This window comes from Artemia franciscana, chromosome 16 (genome assembly GCF_032884065.1).
Source record: "Artemia franciscana chromosome 16, ASM3288406v1, whole genome shotgun sequence".
NCBI classification, from domain to species: Eukaryota; Metazoa; Arthropoda; class Branchiopoda; order Anostraca; family Artemiidae; genus Artemia; species Artemia franciscana.
The window spans coordinates 10,321,888-10,345,772 of record NC_088878.1 but is presented as its reverse complement, the minus strand read 5'-3'; the positions used below and the strand labels follow the sequence as shown (position 1 = coordinate 10,345,772).

The 23,885-nt window shown below is 34.9% G+C and overlaps 1 protein-coding gene across 1 annotated transcript; it reads left to right on the top strand.

The window, feature by feature from the left end:
* Window positions 1-2: 2 nt before the first annotated feature.
* Window positions 3-20,616, top strand: LOC136037056 (protein CutA homolog). Its single transcript, XM_065719490.1, has 4 exons — window positions 3-502; window positions 9,833-9,938; window positions 13,192-13,284; window positions 19,897-20,616. Exons 1-4 carry the CDS (start codon window positions 225-227, stop codon window positions 19,957-19,959), a joined length of 540 nt encoding a protein of 179 aa, XP_065575562.1. The 5' UTR covers window positions 3-224; the 3' UTR covers window positions 19,960-20,616.
* Window positions 20,617-23,885: the final 3,269 nt, after the last annotated feature.

The following is a 23,885-nucleotide window of genomic DNA, read 5'->3' as shown; positions in this document are numbered from 1 at the left end:
CTTCAGTTAATTAATTGTATTTCACATATTTCGCAAATAGTCAAAATTATTACAATCACTTGCTTTTGAGTTACAATTTAGAATTATTTATTTTATTATTGAAGTTATTTCCAAAAACTGATAGCTTGATCATTTTTTTACAATTCAGCTGAGTGTAAAATATTTTCCTTGTAGTATTGCGGTCATTTTTATTGCTGTGTAGTTTTATTTTAAAGATATGAAAAATGAATTTTGCAATGAACTTGAAATGGATGGCACGTGGTATTACTATAAATGCTAAAAGTGTTGCAAGGCCACTTTCTTTTAAGACTCAAATTTTGCTATTTGGACTTATTTCTTGCATGCCTTTCATTTATCCATATCTGAGGTCAAATCTTGTCAAAATTCAGAGGGCTTTAAGATCAACAATGGCTGAAGCCTCAAGTTTTCAACCTTCTCCTAGTCAATATTCTGTTGCGTATGTCACAGCTCCATCGGAAGATGTGGCGAAGGAGTTGTCGCGGTAAGCAGTTTTCTTTTTTTCTTTTTCTAATCTTAAAACACCTGAACTGCTTTAAATCCTTGTATATCCCAGGTAACCTTGGACATTCTTGTAGAAAATGTAAGATCTCGTGTTTTTGCACATAGGTACTGGGAACATCCAGTTTAGATAGTTTGGATTTTCTATTAATCAGTTTTGATCAAGATTACTACCCTTTTTTGGTCGTGTTTCTCTCCTTTTATATAAAACAGTGCAAACTTTTTATAATAAAAATTTCGATGGGTAATTTTAACGTTAATGAGTTTAACATGTTTAGAATCAAGGTAGAACTTAAGTCCTTTTGATGTGTATATTTTTATCAAAATTCTGTTTCTTAGAATTTTGGTTACCATTCGAATGAGGTGCTCTGTGCTTACAAGTTGTTACTACGAAGTGCTTAATAGCCCATGCAGAATAATGGTTATTATTCACCTTATATTCAGTAATATTAACAGTCGTACAGTGCTGATTAGTTTCAGTCTAATTACCGGGAGGAGGGGCTATCAGTGGATACTTTTGTAAGGGGAGAGGGTGTCTGAACCCTGAAAAAGTAGACTTTAAATGTAAATTCTCCTAGTTTTCTCGAGGGTCTTTTAGATCAATGTAGAAGCATATCTACCCTATAGTCATCCTTCACTTGGAAGGATATTTTAGTACTAAGCATACAGTTTTGATACTTAGGAGGTGACCACTCCCCTCTTATTAGAGAACTATTTTGATCGGAATTAAAAGATTATACTCATATCATCTTCACTATACAGAAATGGATGGACTAGTAGATTCGTCTAGATCAGTATTTTTTTTTAATAATTCTCTGAAAAGTTTATGACCCCACCGTCCCCTTCCCCTCTCCACAAAATGGTTATCCTTTTTTTAGAGGTAATTATCCCTTTTTGAGTACTTTGTGACAACGGAAAACTTTCACTTATTGAGGGGCTCATAATGAATTAGGATAATTATTCGTAATGAGCAAACGAAAGAAGCTAATTTTTAAAATTTTTCCAGCAGCTTATGACAACGAACGGGAAATAAAGAGTAACTCATGCCAATGGTTTGAAGAAATTTAATCAAAGGAATTTTGACAACTTATCTGCATATAAAAAACCTGCTTCTTAAGGAGATTGGAAGTTTATGAGCTTCATGGCTCCTATTAACGCTACTGCTAAAAAAAATTATAGCACAGGAATATGTGTGGTAGTTTAGAATAGGAAGGAAGAAAACTAAAAAGGGAAAATCTTTTAAAATTATGCCTTCAAATTTGAAGAAAATTCTATAAAAGAATAAATAAATATTCGTGACGTTTCTTTTCAGGAAAATGTAACCGCTCTTTACGCTAAGGTTTTTTACTGTTTTAAAATGTAGAGTTAAGAGAAAGAGTCAAACTTTAGCGTAAAGAGCGGGGCGTCGAGGAGGAAAAGCCCCTTTCATATACGGAGTAATTTCTGTTCGTTTTAAGTTTTAATGTCGCTCCTTACTTTCATTTAAAAAAACTTGTTTATTTTTGTTTAATTTCTAGACGTCTTTGAATTAATGCATGGTTTGATCTTGGCTCTCTACATGTAAATAATTAAAACGAAATTTGTATATTTATTTTTTGGGGCTAAATGGCTTTTTCACAGCTTTAATCGGAAGATTTTAAGAAAAAAGGAGTGAGGGAGGAGACCTAGTTGCCCTCCTATTTTTTGATTACTTAAAAAGGCAACTATAACTTTTAACTTTTTACGAACGTTTTCATAAGTAAAAAATATACGTGACTTACGAATTAAATTACATAGCGAACTTCAATATTCGTATGTTTTTATTGCGTATATGAGGGGGTTCACCCCTCGTCGATACCTCGCTCTTGATATTAAAGCTTAAATTTTTTCCCAATTCCTTAAGAATGACCCCTGAATCACAAAGGCCGTAGAATAAATAGTTGAAATTACTAAAAATGCTTTAGCGTAAAGAGCGAGGTATTACGAGGTGGTAGACCCCTCAGATGCGTAATAATTTTTGTTCGTTTTAAGTTTTAATGCTGCTTCTTACTTTCAGTAGAAAAAAAACTTTTCATGTTTATTTTTTCATTGTTTTTTTTAAATAATGCTAGAAAATCCTGCACCCCCTCCATTGAAAGTCTCTTCCCCCATGAGAAGTTCGTCCATTGAAAAATTCTCCCCGGTAACCCTCCCCCGTCAAATATCCCCCCAAACCAAAAAAAATCCCCCTGAAAACGTCTGTACACTTCTTAGTAACCATTACTATATGTACACACAGGTCAAAGATTGTAACTTGCAGCCCCTCCCACGGGGACTGCGGGGGAATAAGTCGTCCCCAAAGAGATAGTTATTGGATTTTTTGACTACGGTGAATAAAATGGCTATCTCAGAATTATGATCCGGTGACTTTGGGGGAAAATGACCGTGGGAGGGGGCCTAGGTGCCCTCCAATTTTTGGTCACTTAAACGGGGTACTAGAAATTATCATTTTCGCTAGAATGAGCCCTTTCGCGACATTATGGGACCTCTGAGTCGATACGATCACCCCTGGGAAAAAAAAAATAAACACGCATCCGTGATTTGTCTTCTGGCAAAAAATGCGAAATTCCACGTTTTTATAGATTGGGGCTTGAAACTTCCACAACAAGGTTCTCTGATACGCTGAATCTGATATGTGATTTTTGTTAAGATCGTATGACTTTTAGGGGGTGTTTCCCCCTATTTTCTAAAATGAGGCAAATTTTTTCAGGCTCGTAACTTTTGATCGGTAAGACTAATCTTGATGAAACTTATATATTTAAAATCAGCATTAAAATGCCATTCTTTTGATATAACTACTGGTATCAAAATTCCATTTTTTTTAGAGTTTTGGTTACTATTGAGCCTGGTCGCTCCTTACTACAGATCGTTACCACGAACTGTTTAAAAATGTGGAATTTTGTGTTTTTTGTCAGAAGGCAGATCACGGATGCGTGTTTATTTGTTTTTTTTTGTTGTTTTTTTTCCAGGGGTGATCGTATCGACCCAGTGGTCCTAGAATGTTGCGAGAAGGTTCATTCTAACGGAAATGAAAAGTTCTAGTGCCCTTTTTAATTGACCAAAAAAATCGGAGGGCACCTAGGCCCCCGTCGTACGCTAATTATTTTCCCAAAGTCACCGGATCAAAATTCTGAGATAGCCATTTTATTCAGCGTAGTTGAAAATCCTTACAACTATGCGTTTTGGGATGACCTACTCCCCCACAGTCCCCGTGGGAGGGGCTACAAGTTACTAACACTGACCAGTGCTTACATTTAGTAATGGTTATTGCGAAGTGTATAGACTTTTTCTGGGGCGTTTTCATTTGGTTGGGGGCAGGGATTGAGAAGAGGGGGATATGTAGGGGGAACTTTTCATGGAGGAATTTGCCATGGGGGAAGAAAATTTCCATGAAGGGAGCGCAGGATTTTCTAGCATTATTTAAAAAAAAACAATGAAAAAATAAATATGACAAAGTTTTTCAACTGAAAGGAACAGAATATTCCTGTTATTATTTTCCTGTAAATATTCCAGAATAATTTCTGTTAAAAGGAACAGAAATTATTACTTTTTAGAAATTTCTAAAATTTTTTTTTAGAAATTTCAACTATTTATTCTACGGCTTTTGTTATTCAGGGGTCATTCTTAAGAAACTGGGACAAAACTTAAGCTTTAGCGTGAAGAGTGAGGTACTGACGAGGGGGTGAACCCCCTCATATATGTAATAAAAATATGAGAATACAGAAGTTTCTTTACGTAAGCTAATTTGTAAGTTGCGTATATCTTTATCTAATAAAATTTATTTTTACTAATAATTTTACTAATAAAAACATTCATAAAACAATAAAAGTTCTTGTTGCCTTTTTAAGTAACCAAAAAATCGGAGGGCAACTAGACCTCCATCCGCGCTTCTTTTTTTTCCTCAAGATCATTCGATCAAAACTATGGGAAAACCATTTAGCCAAAAAAAAAAACAAACGCAAATTTCGTTTCAATTATTCATCTGCGGAGAGCATAAATCAAAACATGCATTGATTCAAAAACGTTCAGAAATTAAATTAAATAAAAACAAGTGTTTTTTAACTTAAAGTAAGGAGTGACATTAAAACATAAAACGAACAGAAATTACTTCAAAAATGAAAAGGGGCTGCTTCCTCATCAGCGCCCCGCTCTTCACGCTAAAGTCCGACTCTTTCTCTTAACTCTATTTTTTAAAACAGTAAAAAACTTTAGCGTAAAGAGCGGGGCGTTCACGAGGAAGCAGTCCCTTTCATATACGAAGTAATTTCTGTTCGTTTTAAGTTTTAATGTCACTCCTTACTTTCAGTTATTTTTTTTTTCAATTCAATTCGTAAGAAAACTTTGGTTTTCTGAGAATCCTCGAAGAAAGCTTTCAACTAAGTTTGGTGTTTAGTTTCGAATTAATCAACTGAGGTATTTTAATTAGCCTATCCCTAGGAAAAAAAGTGGAAAAAACAATAAATTTTCAAATGCACTCTGTGCATGCCGTCCCAGTTTTATATACATGTGCATTTTGTATTTGAGAATGATAGTGCTCTTTTGCTCATTTTCTCTTCTCCCTTGGTCGGTAACCAAGCTTTGCAAGACCCAGCCAAATATATTACTGTCTCGCCAAAGGAAGCTGTCTATCAAAACCTCTCACAAGACTTGATAATTGGTACTATTTGAAGTTTTGACAACCAACGGTCTCTAGAGAATTAAAAGACAGAAGGCTAACCTAACTTCAATTTTGAAGCTCGATGTTTTCAAGTTCACATAATCACGGCCTTAATAGCAAATCCATTTATATAGTTTAAATAGTATGCTGTAACAAAAATTTTATCTTTTTTTATTTTTGGTTTATGTTGACAGTATAAACCGACATATGTTGACTCTGTACTTACCCTTCAAGCTCCCGAACGATAAATTTTATCAAGCATAATGAAGCGACATTGCCATGTAAATTAGTTATGGCAAAACTAACTGAAAGTGAAATTTGTGAAGTCTTCTCAGAAAGTATTTCGAATAATTTGTTCTTATTCAATACCTACTCATGAAAAAAACGCCAATGACATGTTTTCAATAGCATATTAGCACAACAAGTTAATTTCATAAGCGAGTTGAAATTTCATAAGGCGGCTTGTAGTTGCAAGTTCAGGCTTAGAAGCCCCTATGCCCATATGACATAGCAAGGGTCTCTCTCTGTGGCTTAAGAAACAAAATTTTTCTACTTTAATCACCCCCATCGCAATCACCTCATGTGAAACTTAGACGCTAAAGGTGGATGACCAGCGTTGACTCGCAGCTTTTGATACTTATTGTCGACGCCGAATTGCCTTCCTTGGTACAAATTCAAATATTGAACTCTTCGAATGCCTTAAATTCTAACAGCTATCCCCAGCAAGATCCAGCCTCAGTAACATCGTTCGCTTGGTCACATCCAACTGATGATTCGTTCCAGTCTTCCAAAAACCATTTTCAAAGGCCAAATTCAAGGTTCTTGCCCTCCTGGTTGTTGCTCAAAGAGATGGTAGGACAACTTCGTGCCTAACCGCTTCTTGGAGATTCTTCATCTAACAGAAGACTGCGATACATACAGAAGGCACATCACCGCTATTACGAAGAAAGATATACCAAGACGACCACCATGGACGGAAGGGACAACTGAGTCAAGGATGGAAAAAACTTTCCTGTTATTGGGAAGAAGCTGGTTCTTGCGGGGATAGGCTCTGTAACGGAATACGGGCTTGTGTCTTATTTGATGGGCTGTGTCGGTTGTGTTATCAAAAGAACTGATTGCTGAATATGAACTTTTTTATTGTATTGCAAATCAAGTAAAATGCGTTCTTTTAAATATAGTAAGCCGTAGTAAGCATTAACTTGTATTTGTAATGAACAAAAGTAATTTGGAGCCAGGTTTTAAAGGCTTTATAAAGGCATTTTCTTATTAATGATAAATTTTTATTTTTGATGCTATCATTATCCTCCTTACCCTTTCAACTTTGTTTGAGAATAGGATTGGAGTAGCTGAAATAATGTATTTGAGTTCGAAAATTGGTGTCAGGAAAAAATATTGATTTGATTTTTCTGTATTCTTTTCTGTGATTTTTCTGTGCGAAACCAAACTCAGAAATTTCTATTAACAGTTATCCTGACCAATTGGAGAGCCATAAAATTAAATGCCAAGCTTTTGTATTTAAAACACTAGTATTCTGGACGGATAAGTGAGATTCTTTAACTTAAAAGAACCAAGACAGAAGCAAAGAGGTTTGACTAAGCGAAGATCCCTTTTTGCCTCCGGTGATTCGGTGTGACTTGTGAAGTAAAATTTTATTCCTTTTTTAAAATCCTTATAAACAATTTTTCTCTTTTTGGTGTTCATGTGGCTCATCGATTTTTTAAACCGTTGAACTTATCACATTCATAAATTATCATTTTTAAGAAACGCAACTTAAGACTGCCATTGAAATTTGTGTATGCTAACGTTTATTAGTTTGTATTGCCTAGCACGTTGATCTTCTTTAGAAGTTCATTTGATTTTTTTTTGCGAAAATAATTCTTAAGTTAAGTGATCGTCTCGCTCTAGATGATAAAAAAAAAGAAAAACTAGATTCCATTTTTTCTTTGCGTTTTTTAAAGCCTTTATGTGCTCTTGATCGTTTTTATGGTACTTGTTTTTAGCCAAGTGACATATAGCGATCGCAAATTTTGTCGGTCTGTCTGTCTGTCCCGGTTTTGCTACTTTAGGCACTTCCAGGTAAGCTAGGACGATGAAATTTGGCAGGCGTATTAGGGACCGGACCAGATATTAAATTAGAAATAGTCGTTTTCGCGGTTTGTTCATCTGGGAGGGAGTAGGGGGTCGGTTAATTCGGAAAAAATAGAAAAAATGAAGTATTTTTATTTACGAACGGGTGATGGGATCTTAATGAAATTTGATTTTTAGAAGGATATCGTGTCTCAGAGCTCTTATTTGAAAGCCCGACCAGATCCGGTGACATTGGGGAGAGTTGGGTGTGGGAACCTAAAATCTTGGAAAACGCTTAGAATGGTGGGATCGGGATAAAACTTTGTGGGAAAAATAAGCAGAAGTCCTTGATACGTGATTGATATAACCGGAACGGATCTGCTCTGTTTGGGGGAGTTGGAGGGGGGGGGGGTTAATTCTGAAAAAAAAGATGTATTTTTAACTTACGAAGAAGTGATCGGATCTTAATGAAATTTGAAGTTTGGAAGAATATCGTGTCTCAGAGCTCTAATTTTAAATCCCGACTGGATCCGGTGACATTGGGGGGAGTTGGGGGTGGGAATTTAAAATCTTGGAAAACGCTTATAATGGTGGGATCGGGATGAAACTTGGTGGGAAAAATAAGAAGAAGTCCTTGATACGTGATTGACATAACCGGAACGGATCTGCTCTCTTTGGGGGAGTTCGGATGGGGTTTAATTCTAAAAATTAAAAAAATGAGGTATTTTTTTAATATGAAACAGTGATCGTATCTTAATGAAATTTCATATTTAGAAGGACCTCGAAACTCGGATCTCTTATTTTAAATGCTGACCGAATCCAGTGTCATTAGGGGGGGGGGGGGGCGGAAATCTTGGAAAACGCTTAAAGCGGAGAGGTCAGGATGAAACTTGGTAGAAAGAATAAGCACAAGTCCAATATAGGTGACTGACATAACCGGACCTGATCCGCTCTTTTGGGTGGAGTTGGGGGGGGGGGGGGTAATTCGTAAAAATTAGAAAAAATGAGGGATTTGTAACTTTTTGAACGGGTGATCAGATCTTAATGAAAGTTGATATCTACAAGGATCTTGTGCTTTAGAACTCTAATTTTAAATCTCGACCAGATCCGGTGTCATTGAAGGGAGTTAGATGGGGAAACCGGAATTCTTGGAAAACGTGAAAATCGAGGTATCTTATGAATGGGTGATCGGATCTCAATGAAACTTGATATATAGAAGAATCTTATGTCTCAGATGCTTCATTTTCAATTCGAATCGACTCCGGGGACATACAGGGTTAGAGGGAGGAAACAGAAATCTTGGAAACCGGAAATCTTGGAAAACCCTTAGAGTGGAGAGATCGAGATGAAACTTGATGGGAAGAATAAGCGCAAGCTATAGATACGATATTGACATAATTGGTACGGATCCGTTCTCTTGAGGGAGCTGGGGGTTATGGAAAAAAACCAGCAAATTTGGAAAAATCAGAAAAATTTAGGTATTTTTAACTTAAGAACGGATGACCAGAATTGAAGGAAATTTAATATTTAGAAGGAACTCATGTCTCAAAGTTCTTATTTCAAATCCCGACCAGATCTTTTGACATTGTGGGGAGCTAGAGGGGGAAACTGAAAATCTTGGAAAACGCTCATAAATGTCGTAGATACGTGATTGACGTAACCGGACTGGATCCGCTCTCTTTGGTGGAGTTAGGTTCTAGGGTTCAGTGTTTTGGCGAGTTTGGTGCTTCTGGACGTGCTAGGACAATAAAAATTGGTAGGCGTGTCAGGGAGCTGCACAAATTGACGTGATAAAGTTGGTTTCCCGGATTCGACCATCTGGGGGGCTGAAGGGAGAGGAAAAATTAGAAAAATTGAGGTATTTTTAACTTACGAGTGGGTGATCGGATCGTAATGAATTTTGATATTTAGAAGGACCTAGTGACTCAGAGCTCTTATTTTAAATCTGGAACGGCATTAAGCCTCTGATTTTCCTTTTAAAGCAATCTATTGATTCTTAGAATTTTGCTCATAACATAATAGCTCTTCCGACCTCGTCACAAGTGCCATATGAGCTCTTAGTTCTTGTTGTATTTTGGTCTGGAATTTAGATTCATCTTTTTTAAGTTTCTGTTTTGTGTCTTATTGAGAAAACCACTGTATGCTACAGGTCTTTACGCCAATTACACTGAAAGCTTGTTACTGAAACATTCCACCAAGCCTCTCATCCCCATATCTCATAATCAAGTTTCATGGGCTCAATCATGAATGTAGATACTATGCACAATCGTATTAATGATCCGAAACCTCAACGTCTATTACATTAGAATTAATCTTTTAAAATTTATTTAATTTTAGTTTGTTTTTAAAACTTTTATAATAACTTGATATTTACTGTGAATGATATTTAAAACTGACTAAGAAGCCCTATTACTCTGGTTTACTTACGCTCTGTTTGAATGTAGACTTGTTTTTAAATGGTTTATTATTTCGAGCCTACCGATCATAGACCATTTGAGACTCTTTTAAGTAGCTTGTGCTACGGAATAGCCTTGTTAAATCATTCCTAAAAATAATGTTATTTTCTAGTGGACTAGTGAAAGAAAAACTAGCAGCTTGTGTCAACATTGTCCCAAAAATAACATCAATTTATGAATGGAAGGGAGAGATAAATGAAGACAATGAAGTCTTAATGGTGAGTCTTATACTTCAAACCTTCAAGTTTCATTGAAAATTTACAATTTGAATTATTTCTTTTTATCACGATGTCACACTTCATCTAATAGTCTCTGTTTTTTTTCATCTCTAAGTGCATACACTTTAACTTGAGTTCACACACGGGGGGTCGGGATAGAAATATGAAGCCTCCTTTATAACTCATTGATTATTCTGAGATATTTTAGACAAACTTTTTTTTAAGTATATGTTGGTGTTTTTAGCCGTGTATATGATTGATGTTTGTCCGGAATTGATTGAATCAGGACGCTCGAAGGTGAGGATTGTGCTGATTCAGTATCAAATGTAATGATTCAGTGGAATCAGTTGTTCTGAATCAGTGGAATAACAATCAAAAGAACTTAAAAAGTAGAAACACCTGTGATAAAAGAAGCGTAAAAGCATAGCGAAAAGATTTTCTTAGGGAGTGCTAGATGGCGGTGACTGTTTTCTTTCTTCTTATTTAAGCCTTGACTATTCTTAGTCTTGAGTTAACTTGAGTTCTATTCCTTGACTATTCTTAGTCTTGAGTTAACTTGAGTTCTATTCCAACTTGAGTTCTTAGTCTTACCAGTTTCTTCTATTCTTGTAGCAAGCGTGTCAAATGAGATTTAAAATCTCTGTTATCTGATGATATTTTATACAAATACACCATTAAGACCTTCCTTTTTTGGAAGGAAATTTCAAAAAAAAAGAAAAACAATTTAAGAAAGGTAATTACCTTAAATTGCAGCTTGGAGTAATCTAAGGATTTCTCCTTGTGAAGCTCCAGCAATGGGTGTTAATCTAAACATAAATCTCTGGTTCCAAAAGTGGTTGTGGAATACGGAGGTTTTTAACTTACTGACTCTGTATCCATCTCACCCTTAACACAATTTTTCAGTGTTAAGTTTGCCCGCGTTGCTTGAAGTCAAAGCAGGCTTTCGTAGCGGTTTCAAAGCAAATAATGCGAAAGGTGAATGCAACTAAAAAGAAAGTAGTGAAGTTTGTATTTATATCAGGGAGAAAATAGTTATTATTTTGTACAGTATTATTTGTAAAGTAGCCCTAAAAAAGGTAGGAAATTAAAGAAGGGTGGGATTCATGTAGTTTAAGGAATCAAAAGCTACTTGAGTCATAGACAGTTTAGTATTACCAAGCCAAACTAAAAGTGCAAAATGCCTCTAACGTAAGCTCCACGAACAGTATATTGGTAGTACCTTTGGTAGAGAGTAAAATCCGAAAACTAAGCAGTCGCAGGATTTTTTTTTATGTAATGTTAGATAACATAGCTTTTTCCCCTTGGATACTGATTTGAATATAAATGCAAATCAGTATTCCATACTCCTCGCCTAATGAAGCTGATGAATGTTATGAGCCAAAATAAGGTTTCTTTGGCTAATGAATTTGATGAACCAGGGTTAGTATGGGAAGGTGAAGTTGGGGTCAGGACCTCCCCTTCTCTCTTCCCTGATTGGTGTCTGAAAATGAAAATGAATCTGGAAAGGAAGAAAAAGTGGTATGAATGTTGTGTTAATGCATTATTTCTACTACCATTACTAATACGTGTTAATGGGTCCCTTTGCAGTTCAGTTCCGCCGTATGGGCTAGCTGCTATGAGTCCCCATCGTTACTGGTTAAGCAGCTTTAAATTTAATCTTTGTTATTAAAGACAATGTGTGTTAGAAAAATAAACAATATATCTCTGCTAAGGGAAAACTAATGTTCTTCTTATTCTTGAATATCTTGCAAATTTTATTATATAACTTATTTCATATCTTTTTCACTGATAATCGATAGTTTTTACTATGAAAAACCGTCAAAATTAATTTTGGCCGAAATAAAGTTTAACTTTAGCGACAATACCAGGGGCAGCAGAAGACCAATCGTCCCCTAGGTTCTCAAAAAGTTTTCTTTGGTATTTTCGTTGGAAAATACATTTTTAGCGTTTCCAGTGAAAAATTTCTTCTCTTAGATTTCGAAGAAAAATTGTCCCCTCCTCCACATTTCCCTGAATTGGCGTCCCTGCTGTATTTGCGTATATTTATTTTTTCTCCATATTCTAACAAACGGTCAGTAAGTTCATTATTACAGTAAGACTATATACCTATCAGGCATCGCTATATATTCCGATTTTATGTTCTTCTCATTGTCAAATATTTTGCAGTTCCTGTTATTGATAATTTAGGTTATAAGAACATGGACGTTCTATTTTTCAAAGCTGACGGAATTTTTTCAAAATAACTTTTCATTCTAATATTCATAATTTATTTTAACCCACTTTACAAAATACATGTAAATAGTAGAGTAATACACAAAAAAACAACCAATCTAAAAAAAAAAATCACGGACAAAAAAGTTTAATAAGACAAGGGAGCAAGACAAAATTGCTTTTGCGCCAGAAGGACCCTTAAAGGGTTCATTTTGTACGGTGGCAAATATAGTAAAAACTTACAGTAAGTAACAATCATTTGTTTAAGCATACTCGTCGTGTACTCAGAATAACTACTGCGAAGTTTAGTGACACCTTGCCTACTAAATGACCACGGTTTGTAACCATTGTCTCATAACCAGCTTTAAGTTTATCACAAACAAATTTTCGCTGGATGCCGCCAACTGATTCTAATATAGAAGTACCAACTCGTTTAATGAGAGACATACTAGGTAACGTAAAAGTATAGCAAGCATGAAGATAGCGCGATTGGCAACTTTAAAAAGTAAATATTCACATTTCAATGCATTCCATTATCTACCTGTTCCATTAACTGTAGATCCGACCAAACTGGATCCGACTCCTTTTAGAATGTATAAACCATCATTTCAATTGTTATTTTTAAGGTTTATCTGAGCATACTTTTGTTATGCGATTTTTTTACCAGCTCACCTAAAAAATCGTTAACGTTTTTATTATATTAAAATTTGCGTTCAAATTAACGTTTGGAAGCAAGAGGCCAATTTTGTTCTCATTCGCTAGTTGAAATTCAGCTTATTCCATCTACCGAATAAAATTTTTTTATGAGAAAATAGAAAAACTTTCCTATTTTTGGAGAAAGTTTAGATTGTTCTTTAAGAAAACAGTAAGTGATACCATAGTTCTGGTTTGGTTAAGAGATGGATCTGAGACTATTAGATGGGACGATCTTGCCCTTTTGGTGCAAATTACAACTGTCAGATTGTTGTAAAGTTCACTTGTTTCACAGGGAAGTGCTTCTAATGCCGCCATTGTTACGATGTACTATTATCATTTTTTTTAGATAATAAAGACAAGGACGTCCAGGGTTCTCGAGCTGACAGATTTTGTTAAAAAGAATCATCCTTATGAAGTGTGTGAAGTTATTTCAACTGAGGTGAGTAGAAATTTTTGCAATGCATATAGGGGAAAGGAAATAATTCTTTTTAAAAAAATCTCCGGAAAGGGAATTCTCTCCCGCAGTTTCAAAATGAAGTAAACATCTAAAAATAATATCATGAATCATATTTGCAGACAGTTGTCTGCAGACACAGAGAGCAGGAGAAGTGACTACGGGCCCGTGCCCTTTCACCAAAATCTCTCACTCACCGTGGTTCTTTCTAGGATTTCTAATAATTTTTAGATAACCAACCTGTTTTTTTAATGTTTAGAATAACCTTAGTTTCTCAATTGTGTAGCTTATATTCTTTTTTTCGCGATGATAAATATGCATTATATGATAAACCAGTTTTCTCCCATTATATATAGAGAAGCAAATACCGTGGAAAAATAAAGTGGTCATATTTTTGTGTTTCGGTTACTCAAAATTTGCAGTCGTTGACCATAAACATTTATTTAACGTCATTAAATTTGATTAGATTTAATTGATGTTATTGAATTTAATCAATCGATTCTCCTTTTAAGTCAAAATTCCAAGTTACTACTACTGCTAACAACTCGTCAGTGTACAGCCGCCTGAGGCTAACACTGCCACGAAAGATCGTTTTCTATCACACTGTTCAGAGCATCATTTTATGCTGCCTTGCAGGAAATGTATGCCTCATTTAGATCATTTTTAATTCATCTCCATTTTACGGTCTACTTTTCTTTTGATTCCGCTTTTGTTTTTCGACATCCTGTTTTCGTTTTTGTTTTTCCTGTTTTGTTTTTCAGCTAAGTTGCTGAAAAGCTTGATTTTACGCCATCTATCATCCTTTATTCGTAAAACGTGTCGTAACCACCTTAGACGTATAATGAAGGTATTTTGGATTTTTACACGGCGGGGAATTATAGGTAGTAATGGTTAATTTCTTTTCTTATAGTTGTTATATAGATTCCTTAGAAATCCTCGAAATTATAGAAAGATTTTGTTGGTGCAGAAATTTTTTGTAAGAAATTACAAACTGGTTTTATGTTTCCTCCAAAACTTTCCTGAAGTAATGCTATGCAGACCGATAAGCCCATAAGTTTAAAACTTCATCAATTTTATTTGCCGAAAGTTTGAAGGATATATATACAGTGGCATTGAATACCAATTTATTCAGTGGTGTCAATTATGGAGTGGATCAGGGAAGATCATGTGTCTTCTAGATTTTTTGCCCTTTTAGATTTTGCAAATTACTTTTTTGGGGGCATTTTCAGTGAAAAGATCCTTTCGGCATTTTTGTTGAAAATTAATTCCCCCTAAATTAAAAAACAAAACATTTTGCATCCTTTTAAATTTACGCAAATTGATATCACTGATTCATAAGACCGAATATATTTTCGGCGAGCCTTCAACTTATCTTTTTTTACCGGTATAGAATAAAAGGTAGGTAAATTTTATCAAGCGTCGTGGTGTTACCCCATGCAAAGAAAAAGCTTAATGGAATGAAGAGCGAAGATTTAATAATGAAAATATTGAAAAGAGGAATTATGTGCATTTGACGAATGACTCAAACTAGAGCACGAGCTACAAGAGTTTATGTAATGATTACATGATCATAAGATTATAATAATATAATATATATATGATTATAAGAGTATAATAAGTGTGAGAGCATCACATTTATTACTTTCATGTACGCAAAGCGAGTAGAAACAAATTATTAATATTATTAGAAAAAAAAATGCTACAATAGTTGCCTCAACGAATGCGTCCGGATGCTTAATTTTCTACCCGCTGGGCAATTCTCCTCTGTTACTGTGGTGCTTTCACATATTAATATTAATTATTATTAATATTAAACAATATAATTAATATTAATATAATATTAATATAATTAATATAATTAATATTATATTAATATATATTATATTTATAATATATATTATTAATATATTATTAATATATATTATTATAATATATTAATATATATTATATTATAATTAATATTATATTAATATAATATTAAAAATATTAATATAATTAATATTAAACAATATTAATATGCAAAACCCTACAAATCAGTGATTTTGTGAAAAATGTAGGCTTTGCTGACATGATGAAACATATTGTTAGTCGCCAAAATGGGCTTGTAGTCCACGTGGTTGATAAAGATTCTGCAGTGGCTGCAATACCTAATAGTATGAAAATTCAGGCTAAGATTATAAGAACCGAGTACGCCGGTATTATTAAAATGGACACGGATTTTGATGTTTCTCAAATCTCTTTGGCTGTCTAAAGTTTAATTTCTGCGACACGCTTTGGAAATTCAAGAGTTGTGCAGTTGAACTTTAAAACAAATGCTGACCGTGATCAGGCATTGAAGTTTGGAGTGAAGACCGAATATTGCTTCGTGTCACTAAACTGATCAAAAAACTCAAGCAGTGTATTAACTGCCAAGGATTCAATCATTATACTCGGGAGTGTTCAAACCCGACCAAGTGTAGTAGATATGCGGGTCTTCATAGTAATAAGGATCATACGTGCCAAGCAGACATAAAACGTGCAAACTGTGGAAAAACCCGCAGAAGTAGGAGCTTGATTTGTGTAGAAATAAAAAAGCTCCTTCCTGCTCGAGGCCAAAGAAACAATGTTACAGCCCTATGAAATTATCAGAAAATAAATGGTGCCCGTGAAAAACTAGAAATTGCTGAAAATGTGTATAATAATTTTGATATTGTGCTTCTTGCTGAGTGATATTGTGCTTTCTATAAGTGAAAATAATGTGTCATTGTTACTGCGTTCGACTAATTTTCAGTTTTTTCTCGGGCCAGCAAATATTACAACAGGGAGGCCTTCCGGGTGGTTTAGCTATTGCGATAAATGAAAAGTTTGCCGCTTCTTTTTCAGATTCGAGTAACATTTATATATTGCTGTTGAGCTAAGATGTTTTGTATTGTTGTGTGTTGCGACTAATTATCGTATCCATACTTCTGATTACCGTTTGCCTAATCACAATACCCTTAATTTTGAATATAAGTTTTCATCAACTTGTGCATCTCTATCAAAGATTCTCCATAAAATTCAAGCTATTAACAGATGGCTTGTCATCTGTGGTGATTTCAGCACGGATTTGAATGGTTCCTCACTAACACATGCACGAATGTTTCTGTCGTCACTTTCGCTTGGCATGTCAGTCATACCTAAATCTAAATCTTCCTCTTATAATCATAACTCTGGCTCAACCTCAAACATCAATTTTGTCTTGTCTGATCTTCTAGAACTTAAATCTATCGTTATTACTCTTTCAGATGACATCCTATTAAGTGACCATCTATACCTCCAGTTCAACATTTATACATATCCCCTTCACAAAATAAGACAAAACTCTGTTGGTTTACAAAAGTATGGGATCACATATATTTATCGTTCTTTACTTCACGCTTGATTTTTTGCTGACGAAAATTAAAATCCCTTTCCACCATCTGTTACCTTAACTGAAAGGGAACCCACTAGACCTTGATTGCTTTCTAGCAGATTTGGCGCATGCTCTTAAGGCCTTTCCTGTATCTTTACCTTTGACTAGGGTCAAAATAAGGACACAGAAACATAGCTGAAAAGAAGATGATGAATTGCAAGATACCAAGCATCGTCATAAGTTGCTTTCGAATTTGGGCCGACTGTGATCCTCCTCACTCGGATGTTATTTTTTCAATTGTTAAGTCAACCAAATGTGAGTTCCGAAAAATTCTCCGTCGTTGGAAAAAAGACAAGTTCAAGCGACAACACGGGAGATAGAAAATAATCCCCAACAGTTTTGGAGGAGAGTTTCGCAATCGAAACCTATTTATGTCGCTTCTTGGGAAAGACATTTTTATTTGCTTTTCTTTGATGATCCTTCTCTGGTTGAAACTACCTGTAAATGTGCTGTCCTCCACCATATCTCAAAACTTGACCACCGGAGGACCTTTGTCGTTTTTTCACCTTCAGCTGTCTAGACCCGAATTCGTCTAATGAAGCCTTGTAAAGCCCCAGGATACGATGGAGTGCAAACTGAGCGCCTCCTATACGCTACCCCTCTTCTTATACAATATTTGTCACTATTATTTCATACTTGTATTTCTTAGCAATATATTCCAACTGCTCTTTCGGAAGGTCATGTTACCTGTTTCTTAAGGAAGGGCGAAAACCCGAAGGTTTGTGAATGGTACAGACTAATTACTATTCGCTGAGCGACTGGTAAGCTTTTTGAAAAGCTGATCTTGCAAGAAATAAACACAAAGTGCGATCATGAGGACAACCAGTTTGGATTTCGCGAAGGCTTGGGTGTGCAAAGCGCAAAAGCAACTTTTTGGCTATTTAGACCGCTATAAGATGCTGAAAAGACCCTGTATGTTTGTTCAATCGATATTTTAAAGGCTTTTGATTCCATTATCCATTAACATGCTATTTTTCTCTATTGGAAAGTGGAATAAAACCTTTTCTCTGCTGTCTCTTATGAAATTGGTATGGTAATGTGTCCATACGGGTTCGGCTCGGTAGCCAACTGAAAAAATCCATCACTGTTTTGAAAGGTGTGAAGCAAGGCTTTGTGTCCAGCTCTTTTCAATAATGTCATCCAAACCGTTATTAAAAATATACGTCCTTTTCTAATTGAGCCCTATGTTTATGTTAGCCACCTCAGTTACGCAGAAGATATCATTCTATTATCAGATGATCTCCAGGTTCTTCAAAATGTAGTTTATACAGTTTGCTCTGGTCTCGATGAGATTAGGCTTCAAGTTGCCTGCTCTAAAACTGAGCTTCTCGTCTCTGGTTCGTCTCAACAAACTTCTGTTACTATCAATGTTGGCCCAAAGACTATTTCTGCATCCTCTTCCCTGAATTATCTAGGTCTCCGGTTGAGATCAGGTGTTAAGACTAATGAAAAACTTGTTATCTCAACGTTGAAATAAAACCTTAGAAAATCGTTCTGGTTGCTTGCTCGGGTTAAAGGCCAGTTTAATAAAATAACCCTGGACAGGCTTCACAACGCTTTTTTCGCACCACATGTCTTCTTCTTGGTCCCTTTGTGGAGTCTTTTCACTATATCTGAGCGTTTAAATCTCTATTCTTCTAATTTTGCAAATACCCTCTGCAATAACTGCCTTGGACTCAGTACATTCCGAGTATATTTGGCGTGTTTGATATTTCTTCAAAGTACCAGCTTGTGGACAGGTTCCGTAAGCGTTGAGAAAATATTGTCAATTTTCCACTTAATTATGTTGCTTATGTAGCTGAGACGTTATTTGTCTTTTAGTGAGTTTTGTCTTGTTTATTGTTTCCATTTTCATTTTATTTTTCTGTATTTTTGCACTCTTCTAAATGCATTTCATGTATGTAGAGGTTAGAAATAAATTATTATTATTAGAATTTAAGAGTATGAGATATTGATTAGAGGAAAAACTCGAGTTTCTGCCCGAGCGAGAAAGAAAAAGTATCTTTCGTTGTTCATTTAATTCATTTACTAGGTTTAATGTTCTAAAATTAATATTGATTGTGTTTTAGTTTTTTTTTTTTACTAAATTAGGTTAAAATACACACATGCTGAAAATGTAAGGGGGGGTGGCTACATAGTGTAGGTGTTGTTTAATTTTGTGCATTTCTTGTTTACATCTGTCTTCCCCCCCCTCGCCTTTTTTTTGTTGTCGCAAATTGGTTTTATTTTAGTTTTTACTTACATTCATACCAATCTCAAGTTTCATTAAATTTCAGTGCTCAAGTTCGGTGAAAAATTTTTCACTCCCTCAACCTGTGAACGCTTATGATGCGCTACAACAATACAAGGACGCAACGTATAAAAACAGTAGAACTTTTCAAATATCAGTTTTCATTGAAAATTTATTTGCCAAGTGCGTGTTTTTGTTATGTTATTATTCTGCAATGGTAGTGTTTGGTGTTTCAACGTTACATGACAATTTATGCGACATTACACGTTGCATGACGATTCTTGGGTTTCAGCTTTATCGTTCTCCCGAATTGCACTTTGGAAATATACTTTGTATGTGTTCTAGATTGAAAAATATCTTGAAATTTATTGAAAAAAGACATTCGTTGAAGTTTTAATTAAGTTTACATCATTCTCAAAAAAATCTAAGTAATAACATTATTTTGGCTCAATAAATAGATGGATTTGAAACTGGTGAATATAATAGTACAAGTATCTTGTCCTTTCGGTGTTACAGAATTGTGGCTAAATCGTATTTCACAAGGAACTTAAACCTTAACAAAGAATATCCTTTCAATAATAAAACATTATTGCTGTCACCCCGAAAATCAACATTTAACTCTTGGGCTATATTTGGCTTTTAGAGCTCTAAGAGGAAACATTTGGGTTCGGCGATTATTTCTTAGGAGCTATCCGCTCTTGCGTAAGCCTAAACCTGGGGTCATGAGGGTTAACCACCTCGTTTGAAATAGACTCGTGGCGCTTGCCATGTAATAGCCTCGCTTATAGTCTGACCGACGCACAAGCAGCCTGTTTTACACTTTTGTTTTCATTATTTTTTATCATTGTTTTCATCATTTTGTTTATATTGTTATCATTTATATATTATCATTTTATATTTGTTTATCATTTATATTGTTTTTATCATTTTCTTTTAGATAAAACAAGGAAATCAGCAGTATTTGGATTGGATTGGTGAAGTTGTAGCCTTGAGCAAATAATTGGTATTTAAGACATAAACACACTGTCTTTATAACAAACTTGTATTATAATTGCATCTGCCTATAGCCTAATTAAGTTTGTATTTGATTATAACAGATTTAGAATAAATGATGGCGAACTTTGTTATCGTAACTAAGCTCAGTGAAATGTTTTCTCCGTAATCTTAGTCGCTGTGACCATGAGGACGTAAACATTGAGAAATCGCTAAAAATGAATACTAACCATGAACTGGTCAGTTTCGTGTGTTGGCTGGTAGTTCATCATATTGACGACGTTTGCAGTCTTAGACTACTTATTATTAAGATTTGAAACTTTAAGAAAATGAATTTTGTGTTAATGAAGTTTGTTGTAGAGGACTTTGTCCAATTGTTACTCTTGCAGCACGTGACTTCAATGTAAACATGATTTTTGAAAGTGCTGTTTTGTTTATTGATGAGACACATGAGAACGTACACATTAAGAAATTGAAAAAAAGAAAAGAAAATGAGCCTGTTTTCGTAAACAAATTCAGTTTTCTTATAACAACAATACTGTACCGCCTATAATGATATTAGTTTTAACGCTAAATAACGGGACAAATTGTTAACATGTAAAGGTGTGCCTCAAAATCAATCTTGGGATGTTTTTAGGGATAATAAACTTGTGTTCAGCAATAACTGTTGTGTGTTCTATTTCTAGTTTTGTGATTAAAGAATGAAATCATGTGCTCACAATGGTGCAATAAGTTCTATTAAATCTTGCCGTCATAATGGCTATTTCGGGCAATGTCGGCCGAGTGAAAACTTCTTTTCGAAAATCCATGATAGACACAATGCGAGATCTTAGTAAACATAACCATTATTCATAGTTCTTACTTTAATGTGCGTTAACCCGCGTCCCTTAATAGCCTATAATTGAAATGCTAATGTAAAAAGTTCATAGTTCAATTATTACATGGAAAACCGAACTATTTCCCAAAATAACGGTTATAAAAATAGATATTCGTTCACAAAAATTAACAGCGTTAATACTTAATGAAGTAACTGGGGATTGTGTGAAATAATAAACCCTCTGTCCGGTAAAATTTTTGACTCAACATTTTTTAGGTCAAGCATAACAGAAAGTAAAATAAAATGTATCTCGTATGTCGTAACAAGGTGACGTTCATGGTATTTTGAGTTATGCAGTATCACTTTTTTGGAGCAGAGAACGTGTTGTTTTGGGAATCTTATGTGCGTTGGCAGTGATCGAAACTTTGTCCCTGTTCAAATGCTTTTTGCATGTCTACACTTCACAGAGAAAGAATTTCGGGTGGCGGCTATTATTCTCTTGTTTTTCAACTTTGGGGATTTCATGGAATTGCTAGATAGACTGCATAATTCTATAGATTTATTACACTTTAAAAGCTGATTTTAACACTTTCATAAAACTTCTAATTGTCTCACGAATCAACTGATTTTGTGTTTTAACGATTACGTATGTATTTTTCTGGCAATCTTAATTTAATTAACAGTCAGTTCAGTAATGAAGAAGTCGAAGGCGCTTCTCCGTACGACTTAAAAAGATGTGAAGTAAATATGACGAATAAACTTTTATTCATCAAACAAATTTTCCATTAAAACAATGTTTTTATCATCTTTAGTGACAACTAAATGTATCGGGTATTGAGTCTTGTATTGTCGAGCAATTATTTCGTCAGCACGGTCATATGGTACTTCTTTATCATCAGTGATTAGATAATCATAGCCAGTTTTTCTGGGGCTATTAGTGGTTGCCAGTAGTTGATTCAACATGTAATGTGGAGTAATATAAACTAGATGAAAATATTGCTTATGTGGCCCATCTTTGGTATACTTTACAATGGTTCATCTTTCTTAGATTTTAGTTGATCATAATGCCAAAGCTAAGCCACAGCACAGTCAACGTGTTTTAACGCCAAACTTATACTACAGAAACGCAATATTGAAATGGCAATACATTTGTTTGGAAACACTACATTTAGTCCTAACTATTGTTTTCTGATAATGTTTCTTTGTATGTTGCCTCAGACTCATCATACATGTAGGGAAACTGCTGTTTCAAGCTTAGAAGATTTTTAAAAATTTGTCAAAAATAAAAAAAAAATCCCTTAAGTTGTCATTCCGGTCAATCGTTAATATAACGATTTTAAGTGAATTTTAAAAGATTATAAACGAGATATTTTATTCATAATTTCTATTTTATCCACAAGTGGGCCGTAATGTAATTCAGGCCCAAGTCAGTCTATCCTGATTTAAAGTCAACATCATGATTCTAACCAGGGTTCGATCCCCGCTGCAGCAAGGTTGGCTGACAAGCTTTCTAGTTCTCACTGTAAAAACACCCAGCAACTGAAACGTCGACTTGACGCCCTATACGCCAGCAATGGCTCAGGAGGATCTCTACCTCTTTGTCATGCTTTTAGGTAGGAGTAACTGGCACGTTACCTTATAAGTTATGTTTGCGGTTCAAGCGAGTTTTAAGTCATTCTTCACCTACTCTGTTTATGTTGAACGATCTTCCCCGTGTTTATGAATATGACACAACCGTGGCAGCCAGCACAGAGAAACGATAGAAGCTCTGCTCTACTTTAGGTTTTTTATTTAATCAATACGTTTGTGACGTCAATTGGGAACAAATTTGAATTTGTAAATTGCCTTCTATGGTATTTTCAGTGAGAAATAAATTTTTTAGGTGTTTTCCAATACCATAAAATTGCCTCCCTTAGATATTAAAAAATACTCCTACCTCCACTAAAGACGTTATGATTTTATTTGAAGGAATCAAAAATAGATTTGGCATGACAACCTGCTCAGGTGACAGTATCCAATGATTGTTCGGATCAAATCTAAATTTCTGCTCTATTATTTTGTCCTAGACATATCCTCACGATCAAATCATACTTGATTCTAAATCCGTAATGCCCCGTTCACGATGGAAATTTTATTATTATCAAGATTTATTTAGCGCTAATTAAGGCCAATTACAATTTTCCGTACAATTTTTTCTGTCAATCGAAAAATTCTTGAAAAACTTGATTGGCTCAAATTTTTGTAAGCTAAATTTCGGTATTAGTATAGTCTCATTGTGAACAGGACTTAAACACCGTTTTAAATTATTTAATGTTTTGAAAAGATTATTAAAAATTTTCACTTAAACGCTACAGATTTCTAATTAATTTGGGTTTGTTTTGAACTGTTACAACTTTACTTTAATTCAGCTGCACTAAATTGTTAACAATACTAGTGTGCAGAAGGGGTAAAAAGCAGTGCCCCCTAAAGCCCATTTTTTTTTATTTAAGAATTAACGACGCTTTTTGACTACTAAGGTCCCTGCGTCGGCCCTGCAGTGCATTCCTGCAGCGTGATTCGATCTCTGGGTCCCGTATTACCAAGCTAAGGTCAAATCCACTACGCCGCCACAGGACGCCCTTAAAGCCCATTTTCGCTATCTTCCTTGTATTTAAAATATATTCTTACGATTACCCACTGCATTAGTATCTGCCATACTTTTATCACAACCATCATTTCGTCATAAGTGTCAGATAATGGGTATTAAAACTATCAAAAATGTATTTATTTCACGGCCTAATAGAAATGCAAAAAGAGGCAAAACTACCTTGGTAGGAAGGCTCCTCTTCACGCTTCCCTGTCTAGATATAGATAGGCCTCAGTGAGGCTTTCCCTTTTGATATCAGGATAAATTTATATTTTCTCCTCCTTCTTGACACCAGTTTCTTGTTTTTCTTTTCTCATTCGCTTGCTCGTGTTTCCTCTTTTTAGGCGTTTTTTTTTCAAAAATAATGCAAATTATTTTTAGTTTGTCGATGGTTTATTTCCTTGTATCGTGTTCGGGTATATACTAATTCTTATGAGGAGGGAGCAATTTGGATATATCTTCAAGCGGAATTGTTATCTAAATACAGTTT